A 20313-nucleotide genomic window follows, 5' to 3' on the forward strand; every position below is an offset into this window, starting at 1 on the left:
CCAGTGTGCTCTTCTTAGCATTCCACCCTTGGAGCACTCATTTTAAATCTGTGAACTTGCTCTCATGCCTATTTTGTCTTTTATTTGTCCCCCAGACTCCAATGATGCATATGCAACATCTCCCCCTAATAACACGGGGACTAACTGTTGCTCTGTGCGCATAAAGCCCAAGTTCCTCTTATGCGTCAAATATGCCCATCTCCAACACCCCCCGAATGACTGCAGGGCCATCTTCCTGTCCCTTGCAGTTTTGCTGGGCAGTGCCCACTGGCTCCCTGGACACATCTGTGGGCCAGTGGGCACTGGCTGGTGTACTCTGCTGGGTGTATTGCCCCCCCTCCCTCCCAGTGATGAACTCATTCTGAACCTTTAACCATCACTTCCCATTCCTGTTTTGCCTTCTTTTTGTCCCAAGAAATTAGTTATCACCTTCTCATTGGTCTCCTTTTCTAAGGGAGGCTCACAGATCTTGGTGGGCAATGGCCCGCAGTCCTCTGAAAGTAACAAACAGGCTCACCTCCAGCTGACCCCAGTGAGTGCAAGGCTGCCTTCCTGTCCCTTATTCAATCATTCTCTGAGTACAGTTTCACTAAGCAGCATCCACTGGCTCCTTGGACATGGTCGAGGGCCAGTGAGCACCGGCCAGGGTGGTCTGCTTGGTGTGCCTGCCATCAGCACCTGACCTTCACTCCCAACCTTGTTTTCTTTCTTTAGTTGTGGCCTCCCTTATTAAGGGAAACTTATAGTTTTACTTGTGGACACCTGCCCACATTCCCCTATCAGGACTCATAGCGCAGACGATATCTTTTATTAAACCAACAAGATTTTTGCAAAAAGTTTTCTTTAATTGCAAGCTTTTGGGCACAAACTCCCTTCATCAGGCATTGGAAAAAAAGAACGCAAAAGTCCTCCTGGGTAGAAATGAAAGCTTATCTTTCATAGGATTTCAGAGGAATCAACAGATGGTAAACTCCCTTGGGCAGGCAGTTCAAAAGGCCAGTCTCTAGCAGACCCCCTATGACAGTGGGGCCGTTTTCCTCCCTTCCTTCCTCACTCTTGTCCCTGTTATTGTCATAAGATCACAAAATCATAGAAAAGGATGGCTGGGAGGAACCTCAGGGGATCACATCGAATCCAACCCCCTGCTCAAACCAGGGCCAGCCCCACCTACATCACCCCACCCAAAGCTTTGTCTAGAGGGTCTTAAAAGCCTCCAAGGATGGAGATTTCCCCACCTCACTGAGTAATTTCTTCTGGTTTTTCTTCCCTATTCTAGTTCACATTGCTTCATGGGTTTACATTCACTAAATAAACAAATAAACAAACAAACAAGCCACCCTCCCAGTGAGAAAGTTTTTCCTAATATCCAACCTAAACTTCCCTTTTCGGCAACCTGAGACCATTACTCCTGGCTGTCACCTGCCACCACTGAGGACAGTCCAGCTCCATCCTCTTTGCAACAGGGCAAGGCTGCTATTAAATCCCCACCACCACCCCTTTTTTTTTCAGGCTTGTCTCTCCTCCACAAACAAGGCCGGTCCCCCCAGGCCGCCCACGCCCCGGCCCCGCGGCCGCACTCACTGTTGTACTGGACGCCCTTGGCGAAGCGGCGCTGCAGCGCCTGGTTCATGGACTGCAGCCCCGCGGGGATGGGCCGGTCCCGCGCCGCCGCCGGCTCCGAGCCCACCAGTTTCTTCAGCGCCGAGAACATCTTCCCGCTCCCTGCCCGCGGCCTGGCGGGCTCGGCCGGGCTCTAGGGGGCCATGGGTCCCGGCCCGGCCCGCTCAGCCGCTCCGGGCTCCGGGCGCCGCCAGCCGCTGCCTGAGGAGGAGCCGCGCAGCCGCCGCCGCCATTTTGGTCCTTCCGTTTCCACGGCGGTGGGGGCGGAGGGGCCGCGCGGGGAGCGCCGCTACGGGCCGCCGCATGGGACAGGAGACAGTAGAGCGCGGAGCGGCCTCCGGCGCCCCCTACAGGGAGCCGGCGGTCAGGTACTGCCCCTCGCCGGGATGGTGACCCCACATGGGCCCAGGGGTGGGGGCTGCGGGCTGCGGGGCCGTGCTGAGGAAAGGTTTGGGAAGCACTGCTTAGGGGCTCATTTTTCCCTGCTTGGAAACCCTCCTGCCCTTCCATGGAGAGAGGACAAGGGCCCATGAGCCCAGTCTCCTCAGTGCCCGCTGCTTGCCATGGGAGCGCCAGGCAAGCTCCAGCCCAAGCTCCCCGAGCCACCCGGTGCCCATCCCCTCACCCTGGGCCTGCTGGGCCAGGAGGAACAAAATGACATGCTTTATTGGTTCAGAAATAAGGGTGAGTGGGGGCTCGGCAAGGCAGGCCGCAGGCTCAGGGATTCTTCCGCGCTCCTCTCTGCTTCTTCTTGGAAGTCCTGGTCTTGCTCTCAATGAGGTTCAGCCCCTGCTTTTTGATCTCCTCCCGGTTGGGCACAAAGCTCTGGTCTTTGTCAGCAAAGTCAAAGGCATCTGCAGAAAAAGAGCAAAAGGAAGGCGAATGGGAAAGCCGGTGGCCCTTCAAGGGCTCTAGAGTTTCATTTCTCGCCACCTAAAACAATTTGGGGGGGTGGGGGGAAGGCGAATCTCTGTGGCCGTGTCTACATGAGACACTGACTGAGTACTCGTTACTGCGCAGCTATTTAGTACTTCTATACACAAGTACTAAATGACTCCACAGTAACCAGTTACTGTGCAGTAACGTCACCAAACAGCTTTTAAGGGACTCCGACTTGCGCAGTAGCTCATTACTACTACACAGTAGCATCATGTCATGCTTCGTGCCACGTGACGCTACAGCGCAGAGTAGCAAGCTACTGCAGTCAGTATCTCTTGTAGACGCAGCCTGTGAGGTGGCACTAAACCTTGCTTACACATTCAAATTAAAGCCCCATAGAAACTAGGGAGAGTTGTCACACAGTTTCAAGCAGTAACTCTGTAGCTACTTGGCTCTTTTCATAGCTGCATAGTCATTTTTATGGTGTGGAAATTACTGTGTACATGTGGCTGGTCTAAGCTCTCAGTTCTTATTTAAAAGTTTCTAGCCAGTTTCAAAACCTGATCCTTAAAGGGTCCCATGCTAAAGGGGAAACAAGCTCACCCAAGCCTTGATTAGGCTACAATTGTGTGGGTTTAAGCCAATTTAATTATGCTAAAGCCCAAATGATGATTTGAACTCAGCGGTACTATAACCGAGCAAGATAATCTGCTAGATCAGTAAGGATGGACCACAACAAAGCATGAGACATTTAAGTCTTGATTATGTATCTAGAGGCTCCTAGGGGATGGTTATTGGGATAGGATTCATCCATTGCTGAGTCTTTGTTCCTCTGATCCTGAATGCCCCCATAGTACAGTAAAAACTATCAGAAAAGCATGGGTGCATCCTTCCCTTGAATACACCAGTGAGTCCATGGAATGGCCAGTGAGGGTAGATTACCAAGCCAAGCCTAGCTTCTGTCACCCAATACAGGTCCATGTCTACCTCTACATTGGAAAACAGGTGAAAAGACTGAGGTTCCCAGAGGGTGCAAGGGTTATTGCAAATGTTGCTGAACTCTTCCCATTCTACCTACAATTCCTCAGTGCTCTTTCACCATCATTGACATCTGCGTACCTCTCACAACATCCTCTTCATCCTCAAAAGAAATCTTCAGGTTCTGAGGCTCAGCCTTGGTTGTTTCCTCCAGAAAATTTCTAACCTTCACAAAGCTCTGTAAAATACCACTTCAGGTTAAATATGGGACTGGGAAGGGGAAAAATAAGAGACACACTGAGGGGCATTTAATGCCTCAAGGTATGTCCTCACTGCATAGTTAACACAGGTGATTAGCAACTGGATTAACTTTGCAATGTGGTTGCTTCAGGCTTTGACTATATTGTACTGTCATTGGAGTGTTGCACCCATCTGCATATATTGCAAAGAATGCTTTGGAGTACGGTCACAGGGGTATCGGCTGTAGCTGTGTTGGTCTAAGGACATAGGCAGACAGGGTTCTTTGGGTAAATCTGACAATTTTATTAGACCAATTCAAATAGTTGGAAAAATTCTTCTTTGCAAGCTTTTGGGTATAAATATCCTTTGTCAGGCTGAGGAAGCATCTGCAGTTGGTGTGTGCTCTTCCTGGATGGAATGAATTCCAGCCCTCAACTTTTGTGAATCTGTGAATAGTAAAGAAGCCAAAGGCTGGTATGCATGCAAGAAAGCCAGTCAGTGAAGACATAACTTGAGGAGTCAGTGGGTGAGAGACAGGGGAATGAATGTAGGTGTTAAAAGGTGGAGAAGTACCTGGGGAGTCAGATGTTAGGCAGGTTATAATGTGTCATAAATCCAGTGTCTGTATTTAGTCCATGATTTTTTGTATCCAGCAGGTTGATGAAGTGAAGTTCCTGGGCTTATCTGTGAAAGGTGTTTTGTAAATTCCCTCTGAGGATTAGAACTGAGAGACTGGAGAGAGAACAGTTGCCTTGTGAGAAATGTGCCCCCACAGGTAATTGGGTATTCTTGTCTTTGATAGATTTCCAGTGGACGTTCATTCTGGTGCATGGTTGTTGTTTGGTCTCTCATGTGTTTTCCATCAGGGTATCTGGTGCATGCAAATGCCCTGATGAAACATATGTGAGAAACCAACAACAACCATGCACCAGAATAAACGCACACTGGAAACCTATCAAAGACAGGAATACCCAATTACCTGTGGGGGCACATTTCTTACAAGACAACTGTTCTCTCTCCAGTCTCTCAGTTCTAATCCTCAGAGGGAATTTACAAAACACCTTTCACAGATAAGCCCAGGAACTTCACTTCATCAACCTACTGGATACAAAAAAATCATGGACTAAATATAGACACTGGATTCATGACACATTATAACCTGTCTGACTCCCCAGGTACTTCTCCACCTTTTAACACCTACATTCATTCCCCTCCCCCCACCCCCCAGCCTGTCTCTCACCCACTGACCCCTCAATTTACATCTTCATTGACTGGCTTTCTTGCATGCATACTAGCCTCTGGCTTCTTCGCTATTCATTTCATCCAGGAAGAGCAACTGCAGATGCTTCCTCAGCCTGAAGAAGGGTATTTATACCCAAAAGCTTGCAGAGAAGAATTTTTCCAACTATTTGAGTTGAAGCAATAAAAGATATCAGATTTACTCAAAGAACTTTGTCTGCCTTGGAGAACTGTCAGCATCTGACTGGTTTAGCTTGTGTAATCACTGCCCACTGAGCAGGTTACCAGCCCAGTCTAAAGCCTTAGTTGGTTTTTAGCTAACAGACACAGCTGGCTTAGCTAACCCAGTTTGTACACACCATTAAACCTAAGTCATGGTTGTGTGTATGTGGGCAGAAGAAGTTTTGGGACAACATCTGGTTAAGGATTAGATCCTGGTGTGCCTTGATATCCTTCCAAGGGTGTTGAAGGGTGCCACAGAATGTTAGTACTGTGAGGTATGCAATCATGATTCACAAAATAAACCCAGAGATTTCAAATAGGAATCCAGAGGATCATGGACCTTTCTGCCCTGTTGTGATCTTTCTGAGTTCTTTGCAACACAAGCATTGCTCTATTATTTTTTTCTGTAGTAAAAAAACAAGTTAAAACTAAGCTGTCATTTTCCAGTGGATGCCTTGAGTCTATCTCAAAGGGTGCTGTGAGTCTAAAAAGTTCGAGAACCACTGATCTTGACTAACTGCAGTGAAAACATGGTCTTAGCAGTAACAGTTGGGGACCTCTGAAGATCCTATGGATGTATTTCCAAATGTCCTGGGCAGAATCCATCCTAGGTAATTCTGCTGCCCAAGTCATCTGAACTTTCAACAGCATTCATGACTCCTTGCTTTCTTTCTTGAAATGCTCTATGTGTTGCTGGGTGCTCTTAAGTGATAAGATGTCACAGCCCAGAGCTAGCGAGATTTTAACGTGATACAAACTGTTAGTTTGTAATGCAACAGTGTTTGGTGTCAAACTTGAAGGGAGAATCCCAGCAGGGTGTGAATCCTTCCTTGTACTAACCAAAGAAAAGTAGCTGGTCTTATGCAGGCCTTATAGAGCCACAAGAGGCTGCTGCTGATGTGGTAATGGAAAACAAAGGAGCTCTGCCTTGTGGTGCTGCCCCTGCCTGGCCAAGATTGCTACTGATTCATTCAGTGATGCAAGGTTTCTACTGCCTGGCACACACTGTCTTCTAAACTACTAACTGTGACTCCCTTCACCCCCAGAAAGTTAGTGTGGTGAGCAAGCCAAATGCAGGCTGCAGAGCCCTGCAATACAACCCCAGGTCTCTGATCGCTAACATGGGGGTGAGGCCCTGGCAATCCAAGGATCCCAACATATGGGGCTACATTACCAGTGCAGCCAGGCAAGTAGGACTCACTTTCTGTGCCATTTCCCTGCAGGGTGCTCAGATGCTGCTGAGAGGTGATTTACAAATGTAGGAAATAGCCAGAGTATAAGGGCAGGTGCAGCATCTCTTTAGGCAGCAAGCAAGTTGCTAACACAGCCCCAAGGCAGAGCACAGTTGGAACATCTCTGTCCCATTAGCGTGATTGCATTCTGGCACCTCTTTTAGGTGTAACAGAAGGCAGGCCTGCAGCCACATGGATTTCAATAGCAGTGCAGCTGCCCAGTTGCCTGGCTGTGGCTCTCTTCCAGGACTCGCAGCATACCTCATTGTTCTCCTCCCTGCTGAAGTTATAGGACGGGAGACTGGACGTGACCTTTGTCAAGTGCAGCAGCTTTGTCTCACAGAACTTCAACTTCTCATAAGTGTCCGTGGTGTCAACGTGGATGTCACCCTAGAGGCAAGAAGACAGCAGAGGCTTCTCAGCTAGGTGAATGAGACTGCATGGTGCTCTGGTCTGCCACAGCTAGACTGAGCTGGCTCAAGCATCTCCAAACTAAACTGCAGTCTGCCATAGATTGAAAGATTCACTCTCAGACAAACACAGGCAGGAGCTCTCTGCTTAGGATAACTCTTCCCTTAGGACAGCCTCAGCTCTGCTCCCCCTGCTTTCCCACACATGATGTACCCCTGTGTCCTGAAGGGCTACCTTGTCCTTGACACCCATTTCTTCCCACCAGACTCAACTATTTGAAGGACTTTTAGGGAAGCAGCCACATTCTGCTCAACATTGCCCATCTCTGAGCCAAGACTATGATATCTGATTCTGCCTCTCATCTGAGGCTTGGCCTTGGCATGCTGAACCAGCTGCTGAATCTGTCTCATGCCTGATAATTGGCCTGTACGTGATAGTCCAGACCTACTTATCAAAACGTCTGTGCATCTTGGGCAGAAAGAAAGCTAATGAGTGGCTGGGTCGGGGAGAAGATGATACTGGCCATTGGGAGGGTTGGTTAGGGGCTGGGCAGAGGGAAGGTTGAACAGTGCCATAGCATGGGGGGGAGCGAGTGGGGCCACCACCCCAGGCACTGAAGAGAGGGGGCATTCCAACTGGGGCGGGGAGTGGGACAGAGCCACGAGTAGCTTGTTTGGGGGGGGGCTTGGGGTTGAGGAAGGGCAGCTCCCACTGCTGCGTGCACTCCTGGGCAAGCATGGCAGGGTGTGTGCCCCCCGAATCTGTGTGCAGGGTGAAAGTGGGCTGCCACTGTAGGCTTTGCGCCAGGCACCAAACTTCCTTGTCACGGCACTGAGAATGAATAATGGCAAGATCCTCTCCAGCACTAGGGAAGTGTCTGCCCCAATGTGGCTGCAGTCTTGTGGATGAGGAAGGTTGGAGTCCAAAGCACACTGGATCCCTGCCCAGACAGACTAGGAATAAGGTGCTTGCCACATGGCTCCATCCACAGGCTGTGCTCTGCCAGGCAAGTTCTTGCACTAGCTGAAATAGCAACACAGGGGTCTTTGCCAAGATACCTGAGCCCTGTAACCCCTGGCCTCACCTTTCCATTTTAGAGGAAAAATAAAATCATGATTCTATCATCATTAGGGGCCGTGGGCATTGCAAATGCTTCCACTGCCTTTTCCTTTTGCAGCTGCCACATAAACCCACTGTGGAACCTCAGCAAATTAATCCTCTACTGCTCCTGGCTGTGAAAGAAACTTTCAAAGTAAAGGGCACAGCAAGGTCTACCAAGGCCAGCTGAAGCAAGAGCTATGGAAGGAGCAAGTGGGTTCACTCATTTCACAGGGGGCTTTTTTCATTTGTCCAGTTGAATTGTATGTGTGGGTGGGCGTTGAATTAGAAATCTGCTCACGTGTCTGCCTGAGATCAGTGCTGCAAGCCACAAAGTAATCATGTGGTGCACTGTTTGAGAGTGATGCAGAGTGTCCCTTTCAAATAGGAAATAAACCCTGGAGGTGTAACAGTGCGTTTGGACATTGAGACCAGTGAAAACAGTTCTCAAGGTAACTAATGGGAAAATGGGAGACACAGGTCTGTTGTGCCCCATCTTGCCCTGCTCAAGGCACAGCCATGGCAGGAAGGTCCATGGGGAGCCAGTGGGTGGTGTTCTGCTGTAGGAGAGTATTTTGGGCACATACCTCATTGGGCACCGTGACCCCATACAGTCTGACAAAAAGGTTATCTACACCATTTTCAAAACGAAGCAAGAGTTTCTGATTCTTCAGCATCTGGGTTTGTGTCTGCTCCAGCCTAGTCTCCTCCTGCTCCAAATTCTTCTTCAGTTCTTCCTCCAGTTTCTTTGAGCTGGCAGGGAACATCCATGCTCACACACACACCCACATGGACAGCCCCAAGGAGCTGGTATGAATCATAGCTATTACAGACACTTTCACAGCTCCCATCTACACGACATCTGGATGCACTTTAAATGGCTTAATGGAGAACTGACAACGTGTCCCAAATACTGTACAGGGAGCAACTCCACCATAACTCCCTGCAGCACAGCACCTTTACTCCAGGCAGGGGTGAAGATAATCTGACCCCAGAGACCCATGCCTGAGACTCTGGAGTCCACAGCTGGTGGACAGGCTTAGCAAAGAGATTATGTCCTACACTGCCTGGCTTTGATGCATTTCCTGCAGAAGCAAATTCTAACAGTGAGTGCCTGCTGCTGAGAATGCCCTTGCTCTTCAAAGCTCGACTTTTCTTCTGCACAGCTAAGTGCAGCTGGCATCTCTGGGTCTCAGACATGGTTTGGAATCCTCTGTCCCCATTGTCATGTCATGGCCTTTGCAGTTCTGTGCACAGGATCCAAGGATAAGTTTGGGAGTCAGGTGCACACGGATGGACTGCAGGGCAGGGAGTACTACAAATGCTGTGGGGGGGGAAGGAAGAAGGAAGTGGTGACTTAGAAGATATCAGCTCCCATCTTCACACCCAGGACACCAGAAATGTACAGCTGATGCTCACAACAGTAGAAAATGACCCCTATGCACCAGAAATGCAACATGTTACCTCCTGGCCTAAACCCACCCACTGGGCAGGAGATCTGGGTGCAGAGAATCTGGCCAGGGGGTGGCAATATCACAAAACTCTTCTATGAGCTGCACAAGGGCTGATCTTGTACCTTACTAAGGTTGGGGTCTGGTGGAATTTCAGCTCAGCACGTTCTAGTTCCAGCTCCCTCAGTTTGGCCTCCAGTTCTTTGCGCTTCTGGTCACATTCCTTGATCTGTTGCTGCAGATTCTCTGTAGACTTCTGCTGGGCCAGGAACCTTCCTGAAATATCCTGGCCAGGGACAAAAAGAAAGGCACCTCAAAACAACATCTGGTAAAAATCTGGTAAATGCGAGATCCCAGCTGTAACCCAGAGTACTGGGGCTTCAGCCAGCTGGAGCCAGCCATTCAGGTTGATAGCATGGAGTGTGCCAAGCTCAAGTTTGTCGCCAGTTATGAGGTAAAATGGTCCATCTCAATGCACAGGGATGGCCTAAGGCAGAGGTTAGAAGGAGGCAGCAGTCAGAACACCCCGAGAGCCAGGCCCTGGTCTTTCAATAACTGCATACGCACTAATCCCAGTGCAGTTCTGCTAAGGGTTCTGGAGACACTGAGCTCCCAGTGGGCATGTTATGACTTACGAGGGATAACGCAGGTATTAGCATAGCCACTTCTATATCATGTTACATCATCTCATTAGCACAGACACACCCACTATCGCAGCACTATCCCTGCCTGCAGAAGAGGCCTTCCACAATAACATGAGGCACACAGACAGGGCTGTATGGGGTACATGGGCAGGAGCTTTCAAACTCCATAAAGAACAAGCTAATGCTACAGTCATTTGCAAAAAAACTCTAAGTGCCAAAGCTCCCCAGTCAAGCAGCAGAACATGCCTTACCCAGAGATGTGAGCACTCCACTGCACACTTGACTTTTTCCACATCAGAGGTCACCCGGCTCTGATACTCCATCTGGGCTTTGGAGGGCTCCAGCTTTACACCTGTGTGACAGGAAGATGCAGCAAAGAAAGAAACAGCTAGAGCCTCCCAAGTTGTAGGCTGGAGGGGTGGGGAGATGGGGGCAGGGACAACTGGGACAAGAGGGAACAACATCCACCTTGCTCTAGAGCATCCAGATGTCAAAAGGTGATAGTTGTATGTGCAGCAAGGGGCATAAAAACCCTAAGGGTACATTAAAAACTCCCAGCTGAGCTCAGATTGGAGCTGAGCTGAACTCTAGCTGCTGGAGAGAGATTTCCAGTTTCCCCACAGACTCCAAGCCCTGTAGTGGGAAGACAGGTGGCAATCCATGCCACCAATGGAACACCCAGTTAGACTTGTTCTCTTGAAAGACACCTTCTCATTGGCTAACAGGCCCCATTCCCAGCATTTCCTGCCCTCCCTTTTAGCCCCCAATGACCTCATCTCATTATCATAGGTCCCATCACGCTATTGCCATCCCTTCCCTTTCAATGCAGACACCTTCATTCAGCATGAGGGTGCTCCAGAGCTACCACCAACTTCCCCACCCTGCACTACCCCACCAGGAGGCTTCTGTGGTGCAGGGAGCCATGTGCTGCATTTTACCCAGGCTTGGGAGTGATCCTGTCCCCTCCAACCCCAAATAGCAATATCAGGCTCCCTTTCAAGGCAAACCCTGCCCAGCTGTCAGCAGGACCACACCACTATGCTCATTGTCTGTGGATGCTGGGAGTATCCTTCATGTGGAAGAGATATAAACCCAGTGGGCTGCTCATTCAACTAGTCCAATGCTCTGTCTGCCTCAGACAGTGGCCAGCACGTCAGAGGACAGGACGTGCTGTGGGACCTTTCAGAAGTCAGCTCCCAGAGGAACCAGTTCCATTAGGGCTGGGCTGACAGGCCACCTGTTCCTGTGCATGGGGGCAAGTGTCCTGCCTGACCAAAATACACACCTTTCAGCGACTCCCGAGGAAGCAGGGTGGGGAAATCCATGTTGATATCTCGCCTGGTCTGCCACAAAGACATTTTGAGGGGTAAAGTGTTTGCATGGAACAAGCCAGACAACCTAATCCCAGATCGTATTTATTTTAGGAAGCTGACAGCCGCAGCCCAGACAAGAGGGCTGCCCTCTATGCTGACTGTCACAAGCCAACCCATAAGTCAAACCAAAGGCACCCAGTGGGGGCCCCAAGATGGTCACCAACATTCCCTGCTGGGGCTGGTTTCCCCTCTGTGAGCCCATGTCAGGCTGCTCATGGGTTGAACTGGTCCTTCGGTGCCCACCACTCCCACCGGCTCACCGCTCTTCTGTGCCTTTCGGCTGTTGTGTCCTTGACCCGGATCTTATCAATTTGCTTCTTTTTGAAATTTAAGGAATTCTCTCGGTACTTTTTCTCTGCAACCAGCTGCATCTCCATGTTGGTCATGTCTGCCTGGAACACAGCACAGCCATTGAGAAAGATGGAGGGAAGAACAATTGTCATCACCTTGAGCACCTTCCCTTCCTGAACTCACTGGCTGTATGGCCATAGCTCTGGTGAAACACAGCCACCTTTAGGGCAGAGGGGGGCAGATAACTGGCATATAGCTCATTGCACATCAGTGGAGGAAGGCAAGAAAGGGTAGAACTTTGACCAAGGACACCCAATCAACTATCCTACCCTCAGAAACATGCACAGAGGCTTTAATGTCTGTGTGGGAGAAGCAGGACTTTGCTTTTCCAAATGCCTCTCTGCTAAATCAATCACATGGGATGAAGGATTTGAACATAATCTGGCTAGCTGGCTTCTAGTGCTTTCAGCAACCTGTCCCCACCTCTGTCCTCCCACAGTTGGGGTGCAGCTCTAGAGAGAAGTGGAGCAAAGTGGGCACAGGAAAATCAAGTTTGTTTTGCTCTTTATCACAAGAGGGCTAACCAGAGGAGGGGTGTCAAAATCCCCAGGTTGGTTGCAGCCCAGTAGAAATGCTGGGCCTTTGAGCCAGGAATTCCCAGTACCCGGGCAGGGTTCTCACCGTGGCTGCTTCTGTTGCTTCTGTGTTATCCAAAGCCATAAGCTTCATGCCCCTCAGCTCCACATGATAGACTTCCACCATGTGCTGAAGGGCATTCAGTTCCAAGGGCAGGTAAGCTAATTCCTAGGACAGAAATGCACATTGCGTCACAGCACTTAGTTGCCTAGAGGAAGGTGGGTGTGACACAATCTTGCCCCCCTCGGTGTAGCAGAGAACTCCACTGGAGAAAAAGATCTTTCCTGCACAAAGCAGCACTCAGCTCTGGAGAAAAGTGGGGCACTGGATCTGCAGCTGAGAGCATCTAGGAGGGAACAGAGCTCTGCCACAACCCACTCTACCTCTCCCTATGTTCCTCCTCCCCACTCAGCTCAGCATGTCTCAAATATATATCAAGCCCTTTGCCAATTAGAGATTCCAAAACAGAGTATATGCTGTCACTAGCTTCAGAATAATGGAGCTACTGCAAACCCTCAGCCTTGGTAGGAGCTGAAGAAATGGTCTTGTTTTCCAGTTACAACCAGGACAAGAGTATTAGGCTTGACATGGAGCCTCACAAATGCTAACAGGCTCAAGCAGAAGGCTGGAACTCAGCTAAGAGGACAGCAGCACTATGCTGTATCCAGCAGAAGCAGGACCCACTACTCCCTTGGAGAGGCAGAGGGCTGCTGGACTGCAAACACACACACACACGAACATGGAGCTGGTTCCTTCACTTCCTACAGCCCACTATGAACTTTGGAGAAGGGTCTAAAATGTAGCAGGAGGAAAGAAGCAAACAACCTCACCTGATCTGCCAACTTCACCAGGAAACAATTGTTTCTGTGATTTGCTCAGGTGCCCCCTTAGATTCCTGCTTGACCCAGAGGCTCTGACATGGAACAGATGAGGAATGAGACAGCCATGGGCAGGCCTTGGATCCCCCCCAACTTTGTGGGACTGGGTTCAGATCCTAAGGCCAGGCAAAGACTCATGGGCTCTGTGAAATCTGGCCTTTACCTTTATTTTGTGAAAAGAGTGGATTGCATGGAGCTTATGGAAGTAGGGAGCGAGAGGGAGAAAGGAAAGGAAGGATGAGTCAGTGGGCTCTGGGGTCAACCTCTGAAGGGTAGGAACTGATGGGACCTTTCCCAGGTCTCTCTAGAGAGTGGGGGTAGGAACCCCTTGTGCACAAAGGGAATAGGTAACCCTCAGGTAAGAAATGGGGAAGCAGCCAGGCTAGCTTCAGAAATAGCCCAGTGAAGGGAGCCTTCCCATGCACACAGAGCTACCTTCACAGGAGGAGGAGGCCCCCCTTGCCAAGCTATTAGCCAGATCACAAAGGAGCCAGACCCTACTGCAACAGAGCCCTTCAATGCAGCCCTGGCTACTGAGAGCCAGGGGAAGAGAAGGGGCTGCAAGCTGCTGAACCAAAGGTGCCTGTTCTGGGCTGGAAGGGACAGACAGAGCTCTCAGGGCAATGCCTCTGCCACAGCAAGCAAGAAGCAAAGAAATGATGGTCAATAGCTCCAGCTTCATACCTGAACTACTTCATTCTACTCCTCCCCTACAAACAAAAAGGAGAGCCAGGGTCCTGGCCAGTGGTTCCAAGGGGACCAAGGGGATAGGCCTGAGGCTGAGACTCTGACCCAAAGATTTTACTAATATGAATGTCTTTTGCCAAACACTGCCACACCTGAGTCTTGATGGCTTTTTCCTGTGCAGCCTCACATGTTTCCACTGCTGGCTTCTCACTGACTCCTGTTCCTCATCCTGAACCCCCTGTGGGTTTCTCACTGCAGCCTTATGCTTTGTGATACCACCTGCAACAGACTCCTCACTGCAGCACTGTGCAAATGCTGCATTGTGCACTGCAGACAGCTGGGCTGGTATTTACCAGCTCAGACCAGGAGCCTGGATTTTGTGAGAGAGACCATTTGTCCCTTCACTAGCACATTCAAAGCAGGTCACTCCACACAACATGGGCAGTTGCTCTAAGAAGGGATAGTCTGGGGCTTAAGAAGGGAGGTCCTTTCACACATCTGGGCCTGCATATCTCTGAGACACTGCCAGGGTGGACAGAGCTACCCAGACAGGAGCTGACGTCAGTGAGTAAGTCACAGGCAGAGATGGCCCAAAGCCAAAACCTGGATCTAAGCACCCATGAGCTCTGGGGAAGCTCCAGTCCAGACCTGACCCTTCTGACTAGTTATCTGCTAGCACTAGGCCAAACCCTGAAGAGCGACAGGATTTGCATTATCAGCTACATTAACCAGGGCCCACTGGCCTCAATTACAGAGCAAGGGGTTGTTTCTGCTACTGATGAGTGACCTGCCTTTGGCCAAACTCAGAACTGCTCCTTTCTCCAGTCCTCAGCTGCCAAGGGTCCTGCTTGAAACCGCCCTGGTTTCTAGTCCCATCTACTAATCTTCTCAGTCTAAATTGGTGAATTAGAGCCTAATACTGCTCATGCCCAGGGCCAGTGAGAGGTTTGGCATGAGCCCATGGGAGTAGGGTGGGCTTGCAGGTAGGCATCATGCCCCCATTTACCAACTGAGGGTTATGGAGGGATCATGCAAAAGGTGGGGATGCTCACGTCCTTCAGGAAGTCCATCATCTTGAGGTACAGATAGTAGATCTTTTCACCAGTACTGATTTTCATCATCATTTTCTCTATATTATTCTCCAGCTGACGAATAATCTGCAACACAGAAAGGTCTGGAGTAAAGGTTTATGCTTCTGCTTGGCATGTGGAACTGACCCAGAGGCCTAGGGTGAAAGGATGGACCAGCTCAGAGCCCTGAGGGGGAACTGGTTGGGTCTATTTAAAACCCAGGGGCTGTCTAGGTCCAGAGCCCTGTGGAATGAGGAGGCCAATTGGCTGCATGCTTCAAGGAAGGCAAGGCTAAGTTTTGCCACTGACAAATGCAGTGCATCTAGCCTGCTGACTTCTCCATGCCTAGGTTACTGTCTCCATGGCCCCACTAACTGGGGTCTTCACACTTGGACCTGCCTCCTGCTCAGTACCTTAGTAGAATGGATTTAGTTGTTCCATGTTCTTCTGCATTGCCGCCCCTGCAGGGGGCCAGACCTAGAGTATAATGAATGAGTGGGCTCAATCCCTTCAAACAGGAAGGGGCCAGGGTCACTCTGCAGCCACTCATCTGGCTGGACTAGAATTGGAAATGGACTCCAAAGGAGGTCCCTCATCCAGGCATCTGCAGATTAAGAAAGAGCCTTGGGATGTGGGGTCTTCAGGACAGAGTGCTGCATGGATAGACACCTGCATGGACATTCATGCGCACAAGTGTGCATGAGTGTGTACATCCACCCAAACAGCATACATGTCAAATCAGATCCAGAGGTGCTCAGTGTCCTGTAATTCAACTACCCAAGGTCAGTTGGACTGGCCAGCTTCTCAGCCCAAAACAATTAACAGATCTTTCTTATACAGTTGTTCTTCCCCTTGGGGCAGAGCCCTGGTCACCTGCATCTGTTTCTGGCACTTTTTGTCAGCTGCTTCCATGTCCTTCAGAAACTGCAGCCTCCTCTGCAGCCCCTCCAGGGCCTGGCCCCTTCTTTTCACTTCATAAAGCAGCAAGTTGTGCGCATTTGTTTTGTCAAAGATGTAATTCCGCAGCTTTTCTCGAGCAGCCTGAAAGGACAGGGTGAAGCTCACAAGGTATCTGGAAAACGGCTCACCCATGAGCAGCTGACAGGGGGCATAGCTCTGGGCATGGTCCTAAACCTCTCAACCCCCCAACCCCTTTGACCAGGCAGGAGACAAGGTTTGTTGGCACATCCCAGAGGAGGAGGAGGATTTCCCTTAGGCCTCCTCTCAGCTCCCCTCCAACCCTGTTTTTCTCAGTTCCATTAATGAGTGGAAAATGGCTAGGGGTGCTGGGGGCCTGCTCTGTGGTTACCTCTACTGTGCTCCTGGCTAAACACATCTTCATTTGCTTCTGCTCTTGGCATGCCTCCAAAATCATCATCTGGTCATGCTACAGGCAGGAGGGAGTCAGAGAAAAACCTAGGGTCAAACTCATAACAATACTCTGTTATTCCACTCCCACCTTTGAGCATCATTAATAAATAAGCAATGCACCTTCCCTCTCTCCTCAGCAATGTGGGTGTCTTTATTCCTATGAATAATAACAAGGCAAGGAGAGGACAAAGCCCACAGAATTCAGGTCCCTCAGTTTTGATTGCCAAGACCAGTACAGATGGGACCCAATTTTCTGAAATGCTGAACAGCTATAATACCAAACAACTCACTGGGTGCCCTGAGTGCTCAGTGCCTTTGAGAACCAGGCCCAACTTGTGTGCCCAGAAGCTAGACCTCTGTATTAGGTGTTAGTGACTTTGCTTTGGTGTCACAGTAGGCATGTCTACATGAGACGCTTAACTTCAAATTAGCATAGTTTATGGTGAAGTAAGCATATGCTTCCACATGTGCACATACTTACTTCACAGTAAACCTCCCTAATCCAGAGTAAATTTGCTACCTGAAAATGCAAATAGCAAATTTACTTGGAATTAATAATGGCTCTGTAGTGCTTGTGTAGACACCAGACCTGGAGCAAAATCTGCTGCCAGTCAGCCATCCACCAGGGGCAGGAGATAGCTCCCTGCCCCCAGAAGCTGCCTGCTGTGGGGGCAGGCTCTGCCACAGGAGCCCTGGTGAGGACTATGTCCCCCTTCCCTTGCAAAAGGGAGCTCCAAGCCTCCTGCTCCAAGATTGCAATTGGGGAGCAGGGGGCTGGGAGACCCAGCAGGGGATCGTAATCAGGGAGCAGGGGGCGGAGCTCCATGGTCACAGGGTGTTGTCAGCATGGAGCCAGTGCAGAGCCGGCACTGGGAGATAAGAATCTCCCAGCCCAACCCCCCAACCAGGGAGCTCAGGTTGGGAGAAAAGGGTCTCCCAGCCCAAGCCCTGTGACTGAGGGGCTCAGGCTTAGGCCTGGGGATTGTCAGTCATGGGATCCTCAAATCCACAACCTCACCCAGACTTTCCATAGCAGTAATGTATCATCTCTCAGCAGCAGCCCTGCAGTCACAAAGTTGGTGCTGGGAGCTCTCTGCTGTCAGGGGCTGGGGAGCTTGTTCCCTCCCCAGCTCTGCAAGTGCAGAGCTAAGGGGGAACAAGCTCCCCAGACTGTTCTTCCCCCCCTCCCCCCCTCCTGAAATCATGGAGCTGGGGCTGTGAACAGGCTGGGAGCTTGTTTCCATTCATGGAGCAGGGACTGGGAAGAAGCTCCTGTCCTGTTTTGGGCAGTTGCCTGGCAGCAGGGCCATCCCTGAGGGTGGGTAAATCGGGGTGACTGCTCTAGGCCCTGCACTTTGGGAGGCCCCATGGAGCTGGGTAGAGTGGCAGTGGCAGAGCTGGGTGGAGCAGTGGCTTCGCATCCAACCATTCACTACCCCCCAATCCCTCACCACCAACACTGATGCTGCCAATGGCAGCAGCAGCTTCTTCAGGTCCAGAGTGTGTGGGAACAGAGTGGAGGCAAGGCCCCACATGGGCTGATTGTCATCCATCCATCCTGTCCCCCCCAGCAGCAGGCAGCTCCCCAGGGCCAGGAGACAGCTGTCTCCTGGCCCTGTGCTTCCTGCCAGCCCCTAGGCTAGCACCCAGGGGGAGCCTGAAGCTCCCTACACTGGTGTCAGGGATCCATTGCAGGGCTGCAGGGAACTGGGTGCAAATCTTTTCCCTAACCCTCAACCTGTCCAAAAAACCTTACTCCAGAGTAGCTTATACCAGAGTAAATTTGGGCTGGAGTAAATGCATGTGTAGACATGCCCAGTGAGTGGGAATAGCAGAGATGAAAATATGTCTTATCTCTGGGACCTCTGCATAGGTCTCATCTGCTGGGGCAGGGTGCCCTCAGTCCTTCACTCAGACCACTAGGTCAGACTGCCCCTCTCCAATAAGCACTGTTCTGACAAGCCGTCTTGTTTGAGGAGATGTTTGCACCACCTGCACAGAACTGCCCCAGAGAAGCTGCAGCTGGCACAGTCACCAGCAGGCTCTGCCCCATGGAGCTTGCACTCCATTCCAGACCCAGTGGATGTAGCTGAGCCCCATGGAGCAGCCCAGAGGCTGTGGTGCATAGAGGCTGCTGCTGGGGGCATGAGGTTGAGGCAGGGATGTGAATGGCAAGCAGGAGGTGGGAAGCAGTGTTGCCAGATATGCTTTGAGATCCCCAGCTGGGCAGCACCTGAAGAGGGCACAGTACATGCAGCACTGCCCTTCATGCCATCATCTCTACAGCCAGCTCCTTCCACACACCACGCAGCTTTGCGCAGAAGGGCCCTGGAGACAGTGTCTCTTGTCCAGGGTGCTGATTGCCAGAGACCTGGAGTTGCTGACCCAGGTGCTGAAGAGTAACCAGGGACATGCCACAGGGACAGGTTCTGCCCTACCCTAGCCTTGCAGTAGGTTAGTGCTGGCAGCAGTGGATTTGGCGTTGGTTCATTTGCCTTGAGTCTCCTGAGCTATGGGAAGCCCTTCCCCATTGGCTGGCAGAGCCAGATTGGAGAGCCAAGTGTCCACCCTGCAGGTTTCTGGGAAGGGTGCTGGTTCCTAAGTAGGGGTAGGCACTAGACCCCAGGCCGGCAGGGGTGAAGCTTTGGAAGTGTGGTTGATTTGTCCTCTTGCTGTTCCATTTATTTCAAACATACCATCCAGAAGGATCAGCTTTGTGCAGCAGCAGCTGCTGGGAGAGGGTGAGGGAAAAGAAAGGGATAGAAACAATCCTGACCCAATCACCAGCAATGATGTCATTCCCTTATTATCAAGATTGTCTCTGTCTATGAGAACAAACCCAGGAACCAGACATGTGAAGATGGGACAGAGTCATAGGTACCTTCTGAGCAATGCCCAGCATACCAATGTTGCTCCTCACATTCCCACGCAGGAAGTTGATAAGCTCTTTGTTCTGACTGATCTTCTCCTCAATCGCCTGTACAAAGAGCTTTTTGCCTTGCTCTAGAGACAGAAGAAGAAGAGAGGTTATTCCAGCTCTGGGCACCACAGCAAAGGGCAGGATCAGGGCTGTCCCTCCAGCCAAGCTTGTTTGAATTTGGTATAACTCATCATCACTCTGACTGCAATGGTGCTTTGCTGGTTTACACCAATGGGATTCCCCAGCTTTCCTCTCTGTGCCCATCCTACAGGGATACACTCTATAGAAACATCATCTCAGGCTTTCCTGTGGAAGGTGCCAAACTCCGACTGCCCTAACTAGCATACATGGGTGCTAAGAAGGTAGGAATGACCTACATTGAGATTCATTGTAGATACTCACACAGGCTATTGCCCCCAAGAGTGTCCCTGTAGCACCCATAACTTGGGAACAATGAAGTAGCTTCTCTCTGGGTTTTAGATGGACCCAGAATCCCTTCTGCCAAGGAGATTTCTGTTATGTACCCATCAGTGCCAGACAGGGAGGATCCATACCTATATGAGGGTCCTACTGCATCTTGGCACACAAGTTGGGCCTGGGGATTGTCAGTCATAGGATCCTCAAATCCACAACCTCACCCAGACTTTCCATAGCAGTAATGTGTCATCTCTAAAGCCCAATAACCCAACCCAGCTACCATCACATCAGCTTCACTGCTCCAGACTGCAGTGTGTTTCGGGTAACCAGCAGCTCAAGGGGCTCCCACAGCATTTCTACTCTTGCTAATTAATTTCAGCCAAAGGAGAGAGCATGACCTTGCAGTGAAATGATGGTACGCAGCTCCCGGATCTGCTGCTTGATCTCTCTTTTCTTCTGGAACTTCATGGTGGTAGTGGATGTCCCCACACACTTATCCAAGCCCTGGTTTCCTCCACAGAAATGGCTTCAGCTCTTACTCTTCCACTGTCACATGGACAAGAATGTTTCACCTGTGGTGCCAGGTTTTATAGCATCCTTGTACTGTGACATCAGGCAGGTGCACGCATCACTGGGTTCTCAAGAGCTCCTGCTGC

At 50.6% G+C, this 20313-nt stretch overlaps 2 protein-coding genes across 3 annotated transcripts in view; both read right to left on the minus strand.

Moving 5' to 3' along the window:
* The window catches only part of RABL6 (RAB, member RAS oncogene family like 6), a 72615-nt gene extending 70722 nt beyond the window's left edge, over positions 1 to 1893 (minus strand). For both annotated transcript variants that reach the window (XM_090021710.1, XM_090021709.1), the window contains exon 1: positions 1582 to 1893. In XM_090021710.1, coding sequence (XP_089877836.1) covers positions 1582 to 1711 — 130 coding nt within the window. In that variant the 5' untranslated portion in view covers positions 1712 to 1893. The remainder of the gene's footprint in view (positions 1 to 1581) is intronic.
* Positions 1894 to 2275: 382 nt separating this feature from the next.
* On the minus strand, positions 2276 to 20125 carry CCDC183 (coiled-coil domain containing 183). The gene is made up of 14 exons (XM_090022390.1): positions 20056 to 20125; positions 19202 to 19323; positions 16259 to 16336; positions 15823 to 15990; positions 14932 to 15036; positions 12360 to 12482; positions 11648 to 11779; positions 11300 to 11357; positions 10266 to 10366; positions 9496 to 9656; positions 8507 to 8672; positions 6672 to 6800; positions 3619 to 3715; positions 2276 to 2474 (listed from the first exon to the last, which is right to left on the minus strand). Exons 1-14 carry the CDS (start codon positions 20123 to 20125, stop codon positions 2338 to 2340), a joined length of 1647 nt encoding a protein of 548 aa, XP_089878516.1. The 3' UTR covers positions 2276 to 2337.
* Positions 20126 to 20313: the final 188 nt, after the last annotated feature.

This window comes from Crocodylus siamensis, chromosome 11 (genome assembly GCF_052110815.1).
Source record: "Crocodylus siamensis isolate JL-2025a chromosome 11, ASM5211081v1, whole genome shotgun sequence".
Taxonomy (NCBI): domain Eukaryota; kingdom Metazoa; phylum Chordata; order Crocodylia; family Crocodylidae; genus Crocodylus; species Crocodylus siamensis.

Bases quoted from the DNA above. Each gene is read 5' to 3' on its own strand.
- CCDC183 (XM_090022390.1), bottom strand. From the start codon at position 20,125: ATGAAGTTCCAGAAGAAAAGAGAGATCAAGCAGCAGATCCGGGAGCTG. The intron at 11,358-11,647 runs GTGAGCCGGTGG...TCTTTGTGGCAG, and splicing joins CCGAAAGGCACAGAAGAGCG to ACCAGGCGAGATATCAACAT. The intron at 8,673-9,495 runs GTACAAGATCAG...GTTCCCTGCCAG, and splicing joins CAGACCCCAACCTTAGTAAG to CTCAAAGAAACTGGAGGAAG.